Genomic DNA, 23229 nt, shown 5'->3' with positions numbered 1-23229 from the left:
GCAAAAACTTTTCTGACATGGCTTAACACACAAGATCTCTTTCTGAATTTCACATGCTCAATGAGTAAGACCAACTTAGTGTTCTTGGATTTGAACATATATGCTGAATCAGGAAAACTTATCACAACAACCCACTTCAAAGAGACATCACGCAACTGTCTTTTAGCATATGATAGTTTTCATCCTCGCCACCTCAGACAGAACCTGCCCTTCGGGTAATTCCTGAGATTACGAAGGAATTGTAGCCACAAAGAAGATTACTTGATCCAAGCAGAAGACCTGAGCAACAAGCTGAAAAATAGGAAATACCCTAGCAAACTGATAAAGAAAGCCAAAAAACGGGCTGGAAACAATAACAGGGATGCCCTTTTAGAACCGAAAGAAAAAACAATCAGAAAACACCAGACCAATCTGCATTACTACATTCAACCAAGTATCAGACACAGTGGCCAAAATAATCAAAAAACATTGGCCTGTGGTCAACAGTGGAGGATTGACCATACCCACTCCTATGTTCAGCCACCGCCGGGGGAAGAACTTGAAAGATTTCCTGGTGCACACTCGCCCCATACTTACAAACCCAACAATAAGAACTCAACCACTACCAAGTGGACATTTTCCCTGTAACAATTGCAGTGTCTGTCACTTAACATCTATAACGAAAACTGTAATCTTCAACAACGCTACAAAATGGGAACTAAGAGGTTTTTCCAATTGCAACACCAGTGGAGTGGTATACCTAATAACATGCACCTGCAACTTACACTATGTAGGTATGACCACAAGGAAGGTCAGTACCCGCATAGTGGAACATAGGAGCAACATCAGGTGCAAACAAACCACTACCCGGATGACTACCCACTTCATCGAGCAGAACCACACACCCAACGACCTAACTTGGGTGGTGTTGGAAACAGTAAAAAACAAAGACAACCTGGATCGAATTCTCCATGAACGCGAGCAAAGATGGGTGTTCAGATTACACACAGACACCCTTGGGCTTAATGATGAAATCCCATGGGGCTCATTCAGAAATTAATGTGATTTACAGAAGACCACAAGAAATCATGGAAATCCATTTTACAACTCTCTGACCATTCACAATATCCAAAAGCAATCATAAGCCCATGTAGCTGTAAATAAAAGGAATACACCAGTATAAAGTACTATTACAGAACCCAATACAACAACAACCATAACCTTCTGGGTTCAACTACCTTTCTGAACGATTAGCCGAAAAAACGAATGCTTCTTTATTTTTTTGAAAAGATGTTCTAAATATCACCAAAAGGAAGCAAAACATTGGGATACCGATGATAAAACTTTATTTCCAAAAATCTCCGTGAAATACGAAATCTACGAGTAATTATAAAGCACACTCGCGCCCACACCATTAACATCATTCAAGATGGCCGCCGCATACGGAACGGTCTAGCTTCCAAACGCTCAGAACCCGGGAGCGCGGTGACTCTAAATACACGGGCGTACCCGATTACCGTCAATATGCGGACGGGTGAGGATCAAGCAGGTAACACCGAGCGGGTTCGCCAATAGGAAGTAAGTACTGCAAGACAATAACATCGCTCAATAATACTGGTACATCGACTTTATGGAGGGTCTTAACCCTCCATTGAAAACGGGCAATTTCCGATGAAATACGAATTTAATTATTACTTCAAAATTTCACAGCAATGTTTCCACGAGGCGATCCTGCCCTCGCCTGAGACCATGAAGTGTAACTTAGCACTCATACATGTAAATATGCCCTTTGCCATGACAATACTGTGTGTATATATGTTGTGTGTCATGTCTATAGTCACATTAAGTCCTGTGTTATTTATATGTGTGAATTCACAAAACCACTTTTTCACAGTTTTTCATATTTGCACTGGATTTGAAAGCCTGCACGCACCGATATGGTGCACAAGGCACACTCACGCCCTAGACAAAGTGAGCTGCATGTGTGATCCCCTTGCTCTTTAGGGGGGATGTTTGCCACTAATCAAGTGTGATTGTCTTTTACAGATACGCGAATAAGATACAAATCGTATGTATAAAAACGCATCCTGAGAGTAATCAGGAAGATCTTGCCTCTACTCCCCTTTGAAGCAAGAAAAACCGTAGTCCTGGGCCTGATCCAATCGCGGCTGGACTATGGAAACGCATTATATCTCGGAGCTCCCGACTTCAACTTGCGCAAACTACAATTAATACAGAACTGCGCAGCCAGAACACTTCTACAAATCCCTCGCAGATCCTCAGTAAAACCCGGACCGAGGAAACTGCACTGGCTCCCCTTAAAGGAAAGAGTAGACTTCAAATCACTCTGCATCGCACACCAGACTTTCTGGTCGCGAGGCCCGACCATCAATCTCCCTCTCATCACACCATATCTACCCACTAGACAGCTGCGTTCCACTTCCGCAAATTTAGCCATTGTACCGCAAATAAAGAAATCAAGATCCGGAGGCCGTTCATTCTCCTTCAATGTGGCTAAAAAGTGGAATGCCTTACCCCAGCATCTCAGATCAAACCCCGACATTCTCTCCTTTCGCAAACAGCTGAAAACGCTCCTGTTCACCACATACCCATGGTACTGAATCTGCCTCCCTCCTAACTCAAACCTCAGAGATATGCTCAGCGCTTGGACGCCTCAGGGCAGCTACCCGCGCTTTAGAAATCCGAATTCATTCATTCATTCATGTTTAATCATTAACAGCGCATAGTAAAACAAATTAAAAAAACGAACCTATTTATTTAAATATATGAGTGGAAAATACAGGGCTGGACCCTGTATGGTCCTGATGAAAAGCTTGGGGAGCTTGAAACATGTCGACCACAGAACACTGATCTAGCCCAAATTTAAGGTTAGATAACAGTGTTACCCCATTTTAACATACCAAACTAGGAGCAGAATAAATTGTTGAGGCCCATTAGCACGGTATTTTTAATCACACACCCTCTCCACCACCACAACACTCTACACCACACATAGCCTTTCACAAAAATAGTGCTCCTGCGTAGTCCGCTAGTCGCAGCACGCCCCTTTTCGTAGAGAACTGGGATGGCCCCTGTGAGAAGTTGGCCCGATATGCAGCGTTCGCTATTCTAGCGACCGCTATGTATCGTTCCAACGACCCTTATGGTGTTTGGTTGCAAGTCAACCTATAGACCAGCTATCCTAGTAGCGTGGATACGAGCAGTCTAAGGCTAAAGACTCGAGAGGGCGCGTTAAGCCAGCTGTTTACCACCTATGTACCCCTTGAACACCAAGTGAAAGGACACCACACAAGTGTTATGAAAATAAACAGGATATTTATTAAGATTCACAACAGCCCTGTACTCTTTATGAGGACAGGGTACTAAGCACAAACCAAATCTCTTGGGAAAATACTTCAAGTGCACAATTAAAACAAGTGCCCGAGGGCACGGAAAGTTTAGTGGTCTCGGGCGGACCCGATAAGGCAAGTCGGAAGCGAGGGACTCGGGACCCTAGAGTAAAGAGGCTATGCAGGCACCGAAATGCCGAGTTACCTAGCCACGAGGGCTGCGGCTGCACAAGTCTTACAGGCGTCGGGGTCTTCGCTGACGAGCCAGGAGCCGGAAGAAAAGGAGTTGCTGGCCGGCGACCAGTGATGAATAGTTCGTAGGGATCCAAACCTGGATCAGAGATTGATGATACCTGAAAGCAGAGGGGACCAAGTTCGTACTACTAGCCAGTAGTCAGAGGGTACCAGGAAGGCACCGGTTGGCCGTCACCTCGACCAGGTGAGTGGGCGACGCTAGGCTCTGCAGTCTCACGGACCAGGAGGCGTTGTCGGCGACCACGGTGGAGGTGCGAGCTGTCCCACGAAGGATGATGCTGTCGGCGTCGCTGGGCCCAGGATGGGGCAACAAGCCTTGGCAGATCTCAGGGCCACGTGGTGGGCCTAAGATGGCGTCTTGAGTGGACCAGGAGGGCCCGGGGTGTTTCTCGCAAAGATGGAAGCAAGGGCCAGTCTGGAGCAACCAGACCAGCAGTGTTGATTGTCGGATGTCGTCACAGAAGGGCACCAGCCAGCGGCTAGTGGCCAGACAACGTGCTGAGCAGCGAGCAGAAGGGCCCCACGCAGATCGTGGAGATGCTGGGAGACTGCACTTCGGTGCTGGAGCGGCTCAGGGTCGGGGCTTCTCGGACCCCAGAGCACTCACCAGAGAATTACTTCGATGGTCGTGCTGGTTAAGAAAGCGTGCAGGTTTTGATGATGGCCGGTCCCTTGAGGTCTCGTCGCACCCACAGATCACAGCTGAGCTGATGACGTGGGTAGAGGTCAGAGGTGCCAGGGAAGTCGGTTCTCGTCGAGCTGGGCCGTCGGATTCCTTGAGGAATGACTTACAGCAAACCGCAGAGTTCTTAGATGGTGCCCGCTGAAGCAGGGTGACTACTCCTTAGTCACAAGGGAGAAATCTTGAGAAGAGTCTCGAATGTCCTTTCGTAGAAAGTAGTTCTTGATTCAAAGATGATCTAATTTGGAAGGGTCCCCGCTCCGGCCTTTATCCTAACGAAAGGGGCGGGTACATGACTAGGTCCTGCCCTAAGGGTGGGACCAGGAAGGGGGGTAGTTACACCCCTCTCCCCCTGCTGGACTTTCCCCAGCTCAGGGGCTGCGCGCCCCTGGAACTAGTTCTAGCCGGCAGATGCGTAGTGAGCACCGGGGTGCCACTCCGCAGTCACCTTCTCGCAAAAGCCCTACCTACCCAGAATACACAAACCCTGTCTGGGGCGGTGCGAACACCGCCCTCGACAGGAAACCCTTTGTCCAAGCTCTCCTCGTTGGAAGGACTCCCAGCAGCAGGAGGTCAGACTCGTGTCTGTGGTGGCAGCGTCCATTTTGTGGAGCTGAGGCTTTAGTTAACTTTAACCGGGGTTCACAGTTACGTACATGTCGTGTCCCTCTAGAAGGGCGGAATGCTAACCTTGTCGCCAGAATTGGTGAGGGGGCAGCATCCCGATCCGTATGACACCTTACTCGACATGCCTCGATAACGCGACACCGAAGTTACCGATGTGGTACGCGTTATCATGGAACAGCCATTGGGTCTTAATTCCGCAAGCTGCAACCGGGCTCGGCTCGGGCCAGAACCTAGTTCACACGAGCCCACGCACTCTGCCTTCCGGATTGTCAAGGCCTGCCATAGGAGTGACTGATAGGAACTCGGGTGTCCATTGGATGGTTAGATATAGAGCTACTATACCTAAAGCCAAAGGGTGATTACACGACTTTGCCCCAGCTGTCATGCAGCCAGTTGTGTCAAATTTAGGCGGCCAGCCAGGGGTGGCATAATGCATGCTGCAGCCCCTGGCGGCCCTGGGTACACCTATGCCCTGCGTTACGGGGTCTGATAAGGTGGCCCAGTACCAATTGGTAAATGCACCTAGGGTACATATCGTAATTTAGAAAGAGAACAGCCAGGCTGTGGGTCTGATTGGCAGGCCCACAGCCAGAGAAAGTCGTAAACCAGTGAAACAAAAGCAAAAATCTGGGTGATCATAGGATTGCAGACCCTACTCTCCTACATGACCCCCCCCCAAACGTCGGAACAATAAGCTAACCTTGACCAGGTGAGTCTTCTTGTTCTAAGTGGAAATATCTGGAGAGCCCATCGGCATTGCCATGATCAGTACCAGGTCTATGTTCCACTGTAAAGTCCATCCCCTGTAGGGAAATGGACCACCTAAGCAGTTTGGGGTTTTCACCCTTCATCTGATTTAACCATAAGAGGGGCTTATGGTCGGTCTGAATCTTGAAGTGAGTGCCAAACAAGTATGGCCTCAGCTTCTTCAGGGCCCAAACCACAGCAAAGGCCTCCCTCTCAATAGCTGACCAATTCTTCTCTCTAGGGGTCAGCCTCCTGCTTATAAAAGCAATGGGCTGGTCTTGACCATCAAAATTCAGTTGAGAAAGAACAGCTCCCACACCCAACTCAGAAGCATCTGTTTGGACAATGAATGGTTTGGAGTAGTCCGGACTCTTGAGGATAGGCGCCGTGCACATGGCCTGCTTTAGGTCATCGAATGCTTTTTGACAGCTCGCTGTCCACTGAACCTTCTTTGGCATTTTCTTGCTTGTCAGTTCATTTAATGGTGTCACGATGGAACCATAGTTCCTGACAAACTTCCGGTAGTACCCAGTCAGGCCCAAGAAAGCTCGAACCTGAGTCTGGGTTTTTGGAGGAGCCCAGTCCCTGATTGACTGTATCTTGCTCTCCAGTGGCTGAACCTGGCCTCCACCTACAAGGTGGCCCAGGTATACAACCTGTGTCTGCCCTATCTGGCACTTGGTGGCCTTGATAGTGAGGCCTGCTGCTTGCAGAGCCTCTAACGCTTTCCGCAGGTGGACCAGGTGATCCTCCCAGGTGGAGCTAAAGACAGCAATATCGTCAAGATACGCCGCACAGAAGTCATCCAGCCCAGTAAGGACTTGATTCACCAACCTTTGGAAGGTGGCAGGTGCATTTTTCAGACCAAAGGGCATCACCACGAACTGATAATGCCCACCAGGGGTTGAAAATGCGGTTTTAGGCTTGGCGTCCTCAGCTAACCTGATTTGCCAATACCCAGCTGTCAGGTCAAACGTACTCAAGTAGTTGGCCGAAGCCAATCTATCGATAAGCTCGTCTGCCCTTGGTATTGGGTGGGCGTCAGTCTTAGTGACTGCATTGAGACCCCTGTAATCTACGCAGAACCTCATCTCTTACCGCCCGGGGTGTGAGGTTTCGGCACTAGAACTACGGGACTAGCCCAAGGGCTATCCGAGGGTTCAATGACTCCCAGCTCCAACATTTTCTGCACTTCACTCTTGATGCAGTCTCTAACGTGATCCGGCTGCCGGTAGATTTTACTCTTAACGGGCAAGCTGTCACCAGTGTCAACCTCATGGGTGCACCAATCGGTCTGACTGGGTGTTAGAGAAAACATATGTCTGAAAGACTGAAGAACCTGTTTACAGTCTCTCTGTTGATGTTCGGAGAGGCTGCCACAAAAGACAACACCATCTACCGATCCATCGTCAGGATTCTGAGTGAGCAGGTCGGGGAGAGGGTCACTCTCCTCCTCCTGTCCCTCATCTAGGGCCATGAGCAAACTCATGTCCTTCCTGTCGACATATGCCTTGAGCCTGTTGACATGAAGCACCCTGTGGGGGCTCCGGGGAGTTCCCAGGTCGACCAGGTAGGTGACCTCTCCCTTTTTCTCCAGGATGGTGTAGGGCCCGGACCATTTGTCCTTGAGTGCTGCTGGGGCCACTGGCTCCAACACCCACACCTTCTGTCCGGGCTGGTAAACAGTCAAGACAGCCTTTTGGTCATGCCAAGCTTTTTGGAGTTCTTGGCTGGCCTTAAGGTTTTCAGATGCCTTCTCCATGTATTCAGCCATCCGCGAGCGGAGGCCAAGCACATAGTCCACTATGTTGGCTGCAGGCTTTTTGAGAGGTCTCTCCCATCCTTCCTTCACCAAACACAGGGGTCCTCTTACAGGATGCCCGTACAAAAGTTCAAAAGGGCTGTAGCCAACCCCCTTCTGTGGGACTTCTCTGTAGGCGAACAAGAGGCAGGGGATCAGGACGTCCCATCTACGCCGAAGCTTTTCCGGTAGTCCATGAATCATCCCTTTCAGGGTCCTGTTGAATCTCTCAACAAGCCCATTGCACTGTGGATGATAGGGTGTAGTGAACTTGTAGTTGACACCACATTCCTTCCACATAGCAGTTAAGTAGCTCGACATAAAGTTTGCACCTCTGTAGGAGACGACCTCCTTAGGGAAGCCCACTCTGGAGAATACTCCAACTAGGGCTCTTGCCACAACAGGTGCTGTAGTGGTCCTAAGGGGAATAGCTTCAGGATACCTGGTGGCATGATCCACTACCACCAGTATAAACTTGTGCCCTGATGCTGTTGGTGGTTCCATGGGACCGACGATGTCGATCCCCACCCGTTCAAAGGGCACCCCCACCACAGGCATTGGTATAAGGGGGGCCTTTGTCGTGCCACCTGACTTACCACTGGCTTGGCAAGTGACACAGGAGCGGCAAAACTCCTTCGTATCTTCGTTCATATGAGGCCAGTGAAAGTGTGAGACAAGCCTGTCCCACGTCTTCGTCTGGCCTAAGTGACCTGCTAAGGGAATCTCGTGGGCCAAGGTAAGTAGAAAACCACGCTGAGACAAGGGTACAACCAGCCTCCTGGTCATGCCAGGCTTGGGGTCTCTTGACTCAGTGTACAGGAGTCCATCTTCCCAGTATACCTTGTGGGTACCTGTGGCGTTCCCAGCAGCCTCAGCAGCAGCCTGCTGTCTGAGGGGTTCAAGAGAAGGGCAGTCTAACTGGTCCCTCCCCAGGTCTTCCCTTGAGGGTCCCCCTGAACCCAAGAATTCAACTTGATCAAGTTCGAACTCCCTAGGCTCAGTTTCCCTCAATTCCTGTAGGTCAGCCTCCTCTGAGACTTGATCCACGACCTGGGGCAAGGGGGAAGGCGCAGCCTTAACCCTACCGCTCTTTTTCTTGGGAGGTGTCTGGTCCGTTGTCCCAGGATCCAGCACCTGTTCAGTGGGGCATTTCCTGACCTGTGACCTGGTCACAGCGAACACATGTGCTGGCAAGCCTAACATTTCCATGTGAGTCCGGTGCTCCACTTCTGACCATTGTGATGACTCCAAATCATTGCCCAACAAACAATCCACTGGGAGGTCTGAACTAACTACAACCTTCTTTTGGCCAGTTACCCCTCCCCAGGAGAAAGCTACAATTGCCATACTGTGATTGGTAGTGACATTGCTTGCATTGGTCACCAGGAATTCCGTACCTGGCATGATCTGTCCAGGGTCCACAAAGTTAGGCGTCACCATGGTGACGCTGGCACAAGTGTCCCTATAGGCCTGAGCCATCTTTCCATTTATGAAAGGCGTCTGTCGGTATTTGCCCAAAGTATTGGGACTTACGTCAGGGGACACGTCCACGTCCCCTGTACTGACAAGGACAGCCTGAGTGAGTGTGCCAACTAAGTTGTCACGCCCCTCAGAACCCAGGGTTAACCCTACTAAACCCTTGGGAGGTGCACTACCACTGCTGGCTGTACTAGGGGGCACAGGTGCCTTAGGGGCTGCAGTGGCAGGAGCCTGCCCTCCTCCTTTCTTGGTGCACTCACTAAACCAGTGAGATTTACTTTTGCAGTACTGGCACCATCTTTTGGATTGGCCTTCTTTCTTCTTTTGGGGAGCCTGACCCCCACCCTCTTTGGGTTGTTGGGGACCTGTCGAAGACTTCTGGTCATTTTGTTCCCCCTTAGAATCTTTACCCTTCTGGTCTGCTTTCTTCTGACCACCTTGATTCTGGCCCTGGGTCTGTTTAACTCTCGTACGAACCCATCTGTCTGCCTTCTTTCCCAATTCTTGGGGAGAGGTCAGATCCGAGTCGACAAGATGCTGATGCAACAACTGGTTCTGACAATTGTTTAAAATTTGTTCTCTCATCATCAAATTATACAATCCTTCGTAATCAGTAACCTTACTGCCCAGCAACCAGCCCTCAAAAGCCTTAGTGGCACAATCGACAAAGTCAGACCAATCTTGAGACTGCGTTTTCTGGGTATCCCTGAACAGCACCCTGTACTGCTCAGTGGTTAGGCCGAACCCTTCAACGAGTGTATTTTTCAAGACTTGGTAATCGTTAGCGTCCTCCACCCTTGTGGTGAGGAGCTTGTCTCTTCCTTTTCCTTCAAAGGAGAGCCACAAGATAGCTGCCCACTGACTTTGGGGAACACCCTGCACAGTGCAGGCCCTCTCCAAAGCAGTAATCCATTTGTGGATGTCGTCCCCTTGTTTAAAGGGGGGCACTATCTTCCCAAGGTGTTTCGTATCAAAACTCCTTTCCCTATTGCTAGGTACATTGCTGCCACCAGTGGGGACTACCCCACTTAACTGTTGCTCTCTAGCAAAGGCAAGCCTTTCTTTGGCCAGGGCAAGTTCTTCCCTTTCAATCCTCAGATTAGCTGCCCTTTCCTTAGCTTCGTACACTCTCCTCTGAGGGGACGTCATCCCTCTTTGAGAAGAGTTGTGAGAGCCATTGGTTTGAAGGGATCTGCCAGAGTCTCTCGACAGAGATCGGGCTCGTCCATTCCCCATGTTAAGCGGACCTGACAGTAGCGCTGGGGGTCCCCCAGTACCACTATCATGTTTGCTTAAGTTGGACCTGCTTAGTCTAACAACTTCTACCTGTCCCTTATCTGCCTCATCCCCAGAGGGATCTTCATCCTCATCATCCTCCACATCTTCGTTCTCAGTTGCGAGGTGGATGAGGTCAGGATCGTCTCTGGTTCCCTCGAGGGGAGGCATGTCTCTTTCTGGATTAGAAGAGCTGGGAAGGGTCTCAGCTTTTCTGGCATCATAAGTCTCCAAGAGACCAATCAGAAAGGACGTGGTGGGGTTAGACCCCTGCTTGATCCTCCTGGAGTGACACACTTGTCTTAACTCCTTGAAGCTCAGCACAGTATATCTCGAAGGGATGACCTGTGGAGGGTCAACTGACACAAGGGGAGACTCAGAGTTTCCTCCTTTGTCCGACATACTGTTTCTAGTGTGGTGTAAGTGATGCACCTACCTACACTATGTGTTTACCTACTATTCCCTTGCTAAGAGTTGCAGCCAAGGTGTGCTAAGCCTTGAGGAGCTGCAACAGCTGGTTCAGTAGAACTCAGAGTATTCTAAGCTTAGTTATATATGCTAACAGTACTTATGTGATCTTTCAACAAGATATTCTTAGGATACGTGTGGTAAAACAACAGCAAGCTCAAATCCCAACCGCTGCTCACCAATGTGAGAAGTTGGCCCGATATGCAGAGTTCGCTATTCTAGCGACCGCTATGTATCGTTCCAACGACCCTTATGGTGTTTGGTTGCAAGTCAACCTATAGACCAGCTATCCTAGTAGCGTGGATACGAGCAGTCTAAGGCTAAAGACTCGAGAGGGCGCGTTAAGCCAGCTGTTTACCACCTATGTACCCCTTGAACACCAAGTGAAAGGACACCACACAAGTGTTATGAAAATAAACAGGATATTTATTAAGATTCACAACAGCCCTGTACTCTTTATGAGGACAGGGTACTAAGCACAAACCAAATCTCTTGGGAAAATACTTCAAGTGCACAATTAAAACAAGTGCCCGAGGGCACGGAAAGTTTAGTGGTCTCGGGCGGACCCGATAAGGCAAGTCGGAAGCGAGGGACTCGGGACCCTAGAGTAAAGAGGCTATGCAGGCACCGAAATGCCGAGTTACCTAGCCACGAGGGCTGCGGCTGCACAAGTCTTACAGGCGTCGGGGTCTTCGCTGACGAGCCAGGAGCCGGAAGAAAAGGAGTTGCTGGCCGGCGACCAGTGATGAATAGTTCGTAGGGATCCAAGCCTGGATCAGAGATTGATGATATCTGAAAGCAGAGGGGACCAAGTTCGTACTACTAGCCAGTAGTCAGAGGGTACCAGGAAGGCACCGGTTGGCCGTCACCTCGACCAGGTGAGTGGGCGACGCTAGGCTCTGCAGTCTCACGGACCAGGAGGCGTTGTCGGCGACCACGGTGGAGGTGCGAGCTGTCCCACGAAGGATGATGCTGTCGGCGTCGCTGGGCCCAGGATGGGGCAACAAGCCTTGGCAGATCTCAGGGCCACGTGGTGGGCCTAAGATGGCGTCTTGAGTGGACCAGGAGGGCCCGGGGTGTTTGAGTGTTGATTGTCGGATGTCGTCACAGAAGGGCACCAGCCAGCGGCTAGTGGCCAGACAACGTGCTGAGCAGCGAGCAGAAGGGCCCCACGCAGATCGTGGAGATGCTGGGAGACTGCACTTCGGTGCTGGAGCGGCTCAGGGTCGGGGCTTCTCGGACCCCAGAGCACTCACCAGAGAATTACTTCGATGGTCGTGCTGGTTAAGAAAGCGTGCAGGTTTTGATGATGGCCGGTCCCTTGAGGTCTCGTCGCACCCACAGATCACAGCTGAGCTGATGACGTGGGTAGAGGTCAGAGGTGCCAGGGAAGTCGGTTCTCGTCGAGCTGGGCCGTCGGATTCCTTGAGGAAGGACTTACAGCAAACCGCAGAGTTCTTAGATGGTGCCCGCTGATGCAGGGTGACTACTCCTTAGTCACAAGGGAGAAATCTTGAGAAGAGTCTCGAATGTCCTTTCGTAGAAAGTAGTTCTTGATTCAAAGATGATCTAATTTGGAAGGGTCCCCGCTCCGGCCTTTATCCTAACGAAAGGGGCGGGTACATGACTAGGTCCTGCCCTAAGGGTGGGACCAGGAAGGGGGGTAGTTACACCCCTCTCCCCCTGCTGGACTTTCCCCAGCTCAGGGGCTGCGCGCCCCTGGAACTGGTTCTAGCCGGCAGATGCGTAGTGAGCACCGGGGTGCCACTCCGCAGTCACCTTCTCGCAAAAGCCCTACCTACCCAGAATACACAAACCCTGTCTGGGGCGGTGCGAACACCGCCCTCGACAGGAAACCCTTTGTCCAAGCTCTCCTCGTTGGAAGGACTCCCAGCAGCAGGAGGTCAGACTCGTGTCTGTGGTGGCAGCGTCCATTTTGTGGAGCTGAGGCTTTAGTTAACTTTAACCGGGGTTCACCGTTACGTACATGTCGTGTCCCTCTAGAAGGGCGGAATGCTAACCTTGTCGCTAGAATTGGTGAGGGGGCAGCATCCCGATCCGTATGACACCTTACTCGACATGCCTCGATAACGCGACACCGAAGTTACCGATGTGGTACGCGTTATCATGGAACAGCCATTGGGTCTTCATTCCGCAAGCTGCAACCGGGCTCGGCTCGGGCCAGAACCTAGTTCACACGAGCCCACGCACTCTGCCTTCCGGATTGTCAAGGCCTGCCATAGGAGTGACTGATAGGAACTCGGGTGTCCATTGGATGGTTAGATATAGAGCTACTATACCTAAAGCAAAGGGTGATTACACGACTTTGCCCCAGCTGTCATGCAGCCAGTTGTGTCAAATTTAGGCGGCCAGCCAGGGGTGGCATAATGCATGCTGCAGCCCCTGGCGGCCCTGGGTACACCTATGCCCTGCGTTACGGGGTCTGATAAGGTGGCCCAGTACCAATTGGTAAATGCACCTAGGGTACATATCGTAATTTAGAAAGAGAACAGCCAGGCTGTGGGTCTGATTGGCAGGCCCACAGCCAGAGAAAGTCGTAAACCAGTGAAACAAAAGCAAAAATCTGGGTGATCATAGGATTGCAGACCCTACTCTCCTACAGCCCCAATGATGAAGCATGTCACCGTGGGGAAACCCCGGTGAGTGAGGGGACTCTAGAAAGAAATTTTTCTTTCTCATTTTGGTAAAAACTGACAATTTGGCAGCAACCATATACACAAACTAGGTCTCTGAACCCTTCACAGTGGGTTCCTGATTTTCTGATACAGACTGGAGGTCGACCTAGTTTAGCTTAACCTCCTTCTCCCCCCTATTTCTTGCTTGCCTATAACCATCTACACACCCTGCGATTTCAACGGTGTATCGGGTGTGTTCCCGAGTCTGCCTGCCTCAAAGCCTGAAAGTTTCTGCTTTATTATAGTAGTATAGATATATATATAACTGTTTTTGACGGTTCTTAAAATATGTGAATGCTAGTGTATCTGAAAGATTTGTCTTTTACATTTCATGCTAGATTTTAAACAATTAAAATGGTTTCTGGTATATGGCTATAATATTGGGAGTTTGACAGTACAGTTTCATGGTACTGGTTGCTATTCTGATTCAGCCATGTGAATCTATGAAAGAATCAATTCTGGATATGAAAATTAGTTACCTAACTGTAACTACGGTTATCCAGTATTGGTGTCTTTCATAGATTCACATGCAACCCACCCTCCTCGCTGGAGAGACTTTTCTCATTGAAAATCTGAGGAGAACTGGTCTCTGCTGGGAGTGTGCTAGAGGGTGCTAACCACTGATTGGCTGTATGACATTTTGTCCTTTTTTTTAAAAAGGACATTGATAGGCTACTGATTAGACTGCCTAGGGCCATTATAGCCTACTAAGGATTTAAGGGACTGCTTGAATATTTTACCATGGGACTCCCATCTCGACGACGGGTAATGATTCACGCATGTGAATCTATGAAAGATACCAATACTGGATAACCGTAGTTACAGTTAAGTAACATTTATTTTCATTTATTTTCATTTTTGACTGACTAACCTGCTGTTGCTTTGTTTTCATTCCTCCTCAGTAAGTCACTTACATTTTTTGTCGTTAAATCCTATTAAGATTAATGTTCATCCAATTAAGAAGTCCTATTAGGCAAAATTGATTTATGGCATTTGATTCCTTCGAAAGATCTGGAACCTGCCGATACTCCCCGCCTCCCTGTAAGCTCCAGTGACAAATAGGACACAGCAAATTTTCCAAAGCAAATTGTGTGTAATGTTAAGAAGGCATAGTCTGCTAAAGCAGTAGTTTGCTTCTTGTTTTAGTGTGCCAAAATAATTCAAGAACAAAGAATGCCACAGTATCACAGTGGTAATGCATTTTCATTCTTAAATTTTCTTTCTGTTCTCTAGATATAACAACAAAACGTACAGAATTGATGATATTGACTGGCAGACAAATCCAAGCTATACCTTCAAGAAAGCAGATGGAAGTGAAACAAGTTATGTAGACTATTACAAAAAAGTAAGCAATATTTTCATTTAATTTCTGAGCAAGAGCTTTTAGTAAGTGTTCTTGTAAATATAAACTGATTCTGGTTAAGTGTAACTTCTGCACATCTTTTGTAGGAAAGTAGGATCTGCTTTAATGGTTATGCCCTTTTTACTGCCATTCTGTTTTCTGACTAGTCTGACTGAGGACCCTAGTTTCTGCGCTTCCTCCCTAAATTGGACCATGACCAGATTGGCTAATGATCTACCCTTGTATCCCCTATTATATGGTATTAAGATACCAAGGACATGGGTACACCAGGGGTCCCTCATGGGCTGAAGCATGTATTATGCCACCAATAAGGGACGACTCACATTTTGACTACAGGCGTGCAATTTCTGCCTGTGTAAGCTGGTGCTAGCACCACTTACGACAGATAAACGTTTTTTTATATCTATGGTCACTGCACTTGAAAACGGTCACCCCTAAGGCAGGCCTTTCAATCCTAAAGGCAGGGTGCTCGGTTAGAAGTGTGACGGTGTCTCTGCTTAAGCAGGACACCCCCTACAATATCCGGAGTCCATTCTCCAGGGTTGTAAGTGCTTCAGCCATTACAATACATAGTGGTCATGCGTCATTACGCGATGGCTAACTTTAACTGGCTGAACCAATCCTGGCATGATTAGTATCAAAGATGTTGGAATCATACTTCAACACCGTAAACTGTGTTCGAGGGATGACTCCAGGCTCTGTGGGACCCCTCACGGAAGTCCTTGGTGCTTCCGGTACCAGTCCTCTAGAGTCAGACAGCAAGCTATTGCTGCTGCCGATCACATACATGATTCTGCCCTCTTGCTGAGCATAGCTCAAGCAGGGGGAAGGCAAATTAGTAGGGTTCCTGTTACAGGGTGGTGTGACTACTTCCCAAACAGGACTTGGTGTAGAGGGCCAGGGTGGGGGTGCTTGCCATCTCCACTAGACTGCTTTGAAGGGCACATTCTGAAGGATAAATCTGCTTGTGGATATGACCTTTTGAATTAGCCCTTGCGCAGCATTCCACCGAAACATTTCTCCATTTCTCCCATGGTGAAGAGGATGTCGCAATGGAACGGCTCTGCTCGCGATCCTGCGCTACGCCATCAGAGCCGTAAGACAACTTAGTCGGCGTGCTGATGCCCGTTCCCTCTTTTCCGCACTGTTAATCCATAACTGTTTTTCCAGGGCAGTCCATTTCTGAGACTTTCATTGTTACATGTTGTAGGAAGGTGGATACCTGACTATGGTTACCTCAGATTTTTTGCCTAGTGTTTAGCTGGTTTTCAACTTAGTTGGTCTGAAATCCTGCTAATCAGCGCCCCAGGCAATCTGCTCTCTCTTTAAAATGGACTCCATGTACCCTAGGTACATCTCTAATTGGAGACTGGGTCACCATATGAGCCCCTGTACAGTGTACTACAGGTACCCAGGGCATAGGTCCATCCAAGGCCTACCGGGGCTGCAGCATGTATTATACCACCCCTGGCTGGCCATTCACATTGACACAACTGACTGATCACTCAGCTGGGGCAAGGTTGTGTAATCACCCCTTGCTTAAATATAGTATACCTATATCTAACTTTAAATCTAGACACATATACACCTATAAGTCACTCCTATGGCAGGCCTTAAACATCCTGGAGGCAGAGTGCTTGGTTTTATGTGAGATGGTGCTCTAGCATGAGCTGAGCCTGTCTGCAGCTTTCGGAACCATGTCCTTATAGCTGTTCTAGGATATTGCCATACCACATACTCTTAAGTGCATTATGAACCTCCCGGTTAAATGCTAACTCTGGTTTGGCTTTATCAAAACATGTCGAGTAAGGTGTCATGCGATTTGGAATACTACCCCCTCGCCAGTCCAGGCAACAGGGGTAGCATTCCACCCTTCTAGAGGGAGAAGACATGTTGTTCCTACTATTCCCGGTTAAAGTTAACCAGAGCCTCCGCATCACAAAATGGATGCTGCTGCCACAGACACAAGTCTGACCTCCTGCTGCTGGGAGTCCTTCCAGCAAGGGAGGCTTGGACAATAGCTTTCTGCCTAGGGAGGTGCTAGCACCAACCCAGACAGGATTTTGTGTATTGGGACAGGGAGGGCTGACAGGATTGAGACACTGCCTGGGGCACACAAGGTGTTCCATGCATAGTCCAGTTAAACCGGTGCCGGGGCTTCCCTGCCCCAGCTCTGGTGCGAAACTGGACAAAGGGAAAGGGGTGTAACCGCCCCCTTTCTTAGTCCCACCCATAGGAGGGACCTAGCAGGTAATCCTTACCCTAAGATTCGTATACAGGTAGGAGCTGAGTCACAGGACTTTAGATTATCCTGACTGAAACACTGAAACGAAACTCTGGACCTTCATCACTCTACTTTGGAAAAAGACGACTGAAGTAACTCCTTTGTGGTCAAGGAGTGACCACCCTGCACAAGGAGACACCATCCAGCGATCAGCGACTTGCTTTGCCGCTGCCTCCAGCCAGAGCCCAGAGCCTGACAAGAACCGGATTACAAGACATCCAACAGCCCGGTCCACAGTCCCTGCAAAGATGAGACCCATGGAGGCGACGAGAGACGTGGGACCGGCTGTCTTGAAAAGTCTGCGACCTGCTAACTGTGCATTCCCTGAGGCCTCCCCAAAGCTGTGCATTGGGGATTTAGAAGCCCCAGCCCCGAGCAGCATCTGCACCAAAGATCAGCCCTGCACACTCCACGAGTTCTGCGTGGGTCCCTTTTGCATTTTCCTGCTCGACGCGTCTGCCCGGTCACTTGCCCGTTGCTCTTGGCGACGAATCTGAGAAACTACACCACTAGTCTGGTTGCTCCAGACTGGCCCTTGCTTTCCTCAAAAGAAGCAGCCCCTCAGGCCTTGCTGGTGTTAGTAAGAAGCCTACATCGATTCCTGTGTGGGTTGACTTTGCCAAGGCTTGTTGGTCCCAATCTTGAAGCCGAAACCGCCGACAGCGAAAGCCTTCGTGGGACAGTCTGTTCCTTCCTCCTGGTCGTCGTCGACGCCTCCTGATCCATGTGGCTGCAGAGACCAGCTTCCCATCAGCACCTGATTGCAACGCGACATCACCTGGTTACATCCTGGTCACTGGCTAGTGACCCAGACTCTTTCCCCTCTGCTTTCAGGTCCTCTACATCTTCGATCCACCCTTGGATCCACCCGGACCCTTCTCTTCTGGCCGCCTGCAGCATCTTTTCTCCAAGGCTCCATAGATCTCCACGACGAAACCCGACACACTTTGGGACCTATGCACCCGCTTCCTGTGAGTTAGGTAACGCGATTACTACGGTGCTCCTGTAGAGGTTTACACTCCTAGTGTCCTAGTTTCAAGTGGTTAAGTTCTATTCCAGTCGGAAGACTCCAAAACATTTACCTTTCCATTTTTACGCACCCATTGACTTCTATGTGTGCACACGTGTACCTTTAGACACTGCACACTCATCCTGTGGGCCTCCTGCTCCCTAACCATTTAGTTCAGTGTAGCCGCAGCGATTCCCAAGGCCTCAGGCCTTACCGTTGTTCGTGACCTGGTACTTTTACCATTTTTTTAGTATATGGTCTAGCGGGCCACCCGGGCCCTATCCATAATTGTTCAACTTTTGTATGTTATATTAAGTTCCTTGTTATGCGCTTGTGCGTCTGTGCTCATAAAGAGTTCAGGGGATTTCTTTAGAAATAAATACATATATATTTTGAATATATATCCTGTGTGGTGTCCTTTCATTTGGTATTAAAGGGATTGCATATGGTAAAACAGCTGGCTTCACATGCCCTCTTGAGTTTAGCCTAAGTCTGCTTTGTCCATGCTACCTCTAGGATAGCTGGTCTATAAGGTTGAATTTACAACCATCACCATAAGGGTTGTTTGAACTGGTGCAAGGTGCTCACTAGAATAATGAACATCATATACCAGGCCATCTTCTCACTCGCGTCGAAGAAAGGCTTGCGCTTCTTGATTCCAGCGTTCGTCTGGGCCGTCGGGCCCAACTGCGCCATTGGGCTTTGGCTCATGGAAAGAACACCCTTCAAGAAGTGCCCTCAGTGTGGATACAAATTCCTCCACACTGATATACATAAAGTTTGCAATCTGTGCTTGTCCCCAGAGCACCAGAGTCGAGATTGCCAGGCCTGCGCTTCGTTCTGGTCCAAGAAAACCATCAGAGACAGTCGAGCTCGAAGAGTCATGGCACAGTTCTCTTCGACACCAGACCTCATCCTAGACTAGGCTCAAATCGATCTAGAGTCCGAACAACAGCAACAGGACATAGTTTCCAAAGCAGAGGATTCAGCATCTGGAGCCGAAGGACAATCAGAAGACGACTACCTTCTTCCAGCTGGTCAAAAGGTCGTGAGTACAAGCGTTGACCCTGTTCACCTCCCCCCAAATACCGGGATAGGCTTTGGTTCCACCTCCCGGTTCTGGTGCACACCAACCAAAACCGTCTGATGCCCCGCCTTCTGGGTCTGCAACGAAGAATCCCAAAAAGCCTCCAGTCGACTCAGGCTCGAGTCAGTCTGTCGGTCCCGACAAGCAGAATGTACTCAAACCAAAACTAACTCCGGCACCGAAGCAGCTCTCGGTACCCAAACCGGTCGAGCTGAAAAAGCTCAGTACCTAAAGCGGTTCCCAAGCCTATCGAACCCAGACCATCTCTGGTTCCGAAAAAGTCGACCCAAAGCCCACCTCGGCACCGAAACACACTTCGGCTCCGAAGGTTGACGATCCCAAACGCGCTTCGGGACCAATAAATCCGGATCCTAAAAGTTTGGATCCGAATAAGAAACATGATGTTAGAGGCATGTGGGCTGCTGACATTAATATCTGTGCATAGATCGCCGCCTAGTGTTGGGTCCGGATGATTGCACATTGTTGTCCTGGAAGAGTCTTCGAGGTATCACGAGATAGGTGGCTCCTCCCCCGGACTACAGTGCGCATGGGCATCGACTCCATCCTCAGATTGTTTTTGTTCGCAGTTGGGTTCAGATGTACGTTCTTGACTCGAGTTCGGAATCGATAAAAAACTTTATATTTGGCCAAAAGGCCTTTAGTTATCATCGGTATTGTCTTTGCAATCGGCGCCCAGTCCTTGTTCCAGCTCTATCCTCAAGCCGGGCGTCAAGAAGAGCCTTTCAGCACCAAGGCCCGGTCGACGCCAGAGGCCTTATTGACGATCCATCATGGAACTGAGCCCGTTCAAGAAATGTCCCGTTTGCAACTCCAAGTATCCTCACATCGATGTTCACCCGGTGTGCAACAAGTGCCTGTCTCCGGATCACGATGAAGCCAGCTGTATGGCTTGTTCTCAGTTCCGCTCCAAGAAGACGATTCGCCTTCGACGCGCAGCGCGAAAGGAGGCCCAGCAGACGGCACCTGACCCGGTGAACATCTTCGATGCCGAGGAATATGAGGGAATCGAGCAGGAAGTTCAAGAGAACCTGTCTGATCCTGCATCGGAAATAGACTCCAGTTACGACGCAGATGTGGAAATGGTCGATAATTGAGAAGTCGTCGATGAGGTAGGAGACAACGATGAGGCCTTCGGGCCGTGGAAGATAGCTCGAGCAAGGAGCTAGGCCCAACCGTTGGTACGGGGGCCGAGACAAAAACACTCGATAAGGCTCAGGTCGAGGGATCGCCACATGGCCTTACCCGAGATCAAACGCTTGGTTCTACAGCCTCGCCTCAAGGCCTGGCTACGGACATTTCCAACGAGCCGTCGGTTGACCGATCGAAATAGAAACCAAAAGCATCAGTGTCTACAAAACCGAAAGCACCGGAAACGAAATCGAATAGGTGGCTCCTCCCCTGGACTACAGTGCGCATGGGCATCCTCTCCATCCTCAGAATGTTTTTTTTTCCGCCATTGGGTTCGGATGCTACTATCTTAGCTCAAGGTAGGAAAACTTTCTACGAAGCCAAAATGCTTTTGACAGCTTCGGTATTGTTTCGTTCGGTACCGATAACTGTGCTTCGAGAGGACATCAAGGAATCAGACGGTTTTTCTTCCACATTCGACCCGATCTTCGATCTACGATGGAAAGAAGCCCATTCAAAAGGTGTCAACTTTGTAATGCAAAATACCCGCACATCGATGTCCACACGGTGTGCAACAAGTGCCTGTCCCCGGATCACAACAAAGCCAACTGTATGGCCTGTGCCCGGTTCAGGTCGAAGAAAACTCTCCGGATTCGACGTGCGACTCGATTGGAGTGGCAGAGATCAGCGCCTGTTCCAGAAAACATCTTCGGGACCGAAGACGAAAAGGTCGTTGATCTGGAGGATCGGGAATAACTCGGATCCGGTTTTGGGCCATGACTCAGAGTATGACGCCGAAGACGCAGAAGTATTAGAAGAAGACGAAAACGTTGTCGAAGAGGTAGTAGACGACCCAGAGGCCCTTGGGGCCGTAGAAGATAGCTCAGGCGAGGAGCTAGGCCCAACAGGCTATACGGGGGCCGAGGATGAAGCACTCAAAAAGGCTCAGGTCGAGGGATCGCCACAAGGCCTTACCCGAGATCTACAGACTCGTTCTACAGCCCCGCATAAAGGCCCGGCTTCGAACATATATAAAGAGCCATTGGTATCGAAACCGCCATCGGTCGATCCAAAGAAATCTAAACCGAAAGCATCACTGCCAAAACCGAAAGCAAAAGTGCAGCTGGCTCTGGTCTGCTCCAAGGCCTCAAACCCCTCGGAGCCGAAGAAACAGAAAAAGGCCGTAGATACCGAGAAGCTCAAGAAGGTCATTGAACCAAAGGTTGGGGCACCGAAGACCAAAGTCAAGGCTGTCGAACCGACTAAGCCGACACCGAAGGGAGTCGACACACACAAAAGGCCCGAACCAAAAGAAGGGTTCGATCCTCGGTCGAGGCCTGCGGACAAGACAATGACTGGCTCCAAGGACCCTGTCGGGTCGACGCCGCCGAGCCCATTCATAGCCAAAGAGGTGTCGGAGTCACTCCAACGCATCAAAGATAAGGCTACAGGGGTCGGGCCGAAAAAGGCCCCAACACCTAAGCTGGTCGGAAACGTTCAGACCGCATCGACACCAATCAAATTCAGGTTGCCACCGACGGTGCGTCCGAAGATGTTCGAACCAAAGAAAGGTATCGGATCCATTAAAAAAGTGTCGATGGAAGTGGAGGCTACAGAGGAGCCTAAAGAACACGAGTCGAGGCAGTTCATCGACTCGAAAACTGGTAGACTGTCCATATATAAAAGGAAGATCATACCAGAAACACCCATGGAGTCATATAGGATTCCCTTAAAAAAGAAGAGGGATTCAACGACATCGCCAGTTCTTGTGGAACCTCTCCAATCCTATGGACAAGAACCTCAGACTTTTTCACCCACATACTCGTATGTGGATACAGGGGATGACGAAAATGAGGATGACACTTATCATGTGGACACTGATCCCGATGATCAAAACCAACCATGGGCAGACCCAGCTTGTGAGAAGTTGGCCCGATATGCAGCGTTCGCTATTCTAGCGACCACTATGTATCGTTCCAAACGACCCTTATGGTGACTGGTTGTAAGTCAACCTTAGACCAGCTATCCTAGTAGCGTGGATACGAGCAGTCTTCCGGCTAAACTCTAGAGGGTGTGTTAAGCCAGCTGTAATACCATCACATACCCCTTGAACACCAAGTGAACGGACACCACACAAGTGTTATGAAAATAAACAGTATATTTATTAGAATCACAACAGCCCTGTACTCTTTATGAGGACAGGGTACTAAGCACAGAACCAAAGCTCTTAGAAAATACTTCAAGTGCACAATTTAAAACAAGTGCCCGAGGGCACGGAAAGTTTAGTGGTCTCGGGCGGACCCGATAAGGCAAGTCGGAAGCGAGGGACTCGGGACTCTAGAGTAAGGAGGCTATGCAGGCACTGAAATGCCGAAGTTACCTAGCCACGAGGGCTGCGGCTGCACAAGTCTTACAGGCGTCGGGGGTCTTCGCTGGCGAGCCAGGAGCCGGAAGAAAAGGAGTTGCTGGCCGGCGACCAGTGATGAATAGTTCGTAGTGATCCAAGCCTGGATCAGTGATCGTTGATACCTGAAAGCAGAGGGGACCAAGTTCGTACTACTAGCCAGTAGTCAGAGGGTACCAGGAAGGCACCGGTTGGCCGTCACCTCGACTAGGTGAGTGGGCGACGCTAGGCTCTGCAGTCTCACGGACCAGGAGGCGTTGTCTGCGACCAGGATGGAGGTGCGAGCTGTCCCACGAAGGTTGATGCTGTCGGCGTCGCTGGGCCCAGGATTGGGGCAACAAGCCTTGGCAGATCTCAGGGCCACGTGGTGGGCCTAAGATGGCGTCTTGAGTGAACCAGGAGGGTCCGGGGTGCTCCTCTCGAGAAAGGGAGCAAGGGCCGATCTGGAGCAACCAGACCAGCAGCGTTGGTTGTCGGATGTCGTCAAAGAAGGGCACAAGCCAGCGGCTAGTGACCAGACAACGTGCTGAGCAGCGAGCAGAAGGGCCCCACGCAGATCGTGGAGATGCTGGGA

At 49.9% G+C, this 23229-nt stretch overlaps 1 protein-coding gene across 1 annotated transcript in view; it reads left to right on the top strand.

The window, feature by feature from the left end:
• PIWIL1 (piwi like RNA-mediated gene silencing 1) overlaps positions 1-23229 on the top strand; it is a 1696151-nt gene that overhangs the window by 781009 nt on the left and 891913 nt on the right. Inside the window, exon 9 of the mRNA XM_086942674.1 lies at positions 14593-14704. Coding sequence (XP_086798800.1) covers positions 14593-14704 — 112 coding nt within the window. The remainder of the gene's footprint in view (positions 1-14592; positions 14705-23229) is intronic.

The sequence above is a fragment of the Lissotriton vulgaris genome, chromosome 11 (assembly GCF_964263255.1).
Source record: "Lissotriton vulgaris chromosome 11, aLisVul1.2, whole genome shotgun sequence".
Classification (NCBI taxonomy): domain Eukaryota; kingdom Metazoa; phylum Chordata; class Amphibia; order Caudata; family Salamandridae; genus Lissotriton; species Lissotriton vulgaris.
The sequence above is the reverse complement of the archived record's forward strand: the minus strand, read 5'-3'. Positions and strand labels throughout refer to the sequence as shown.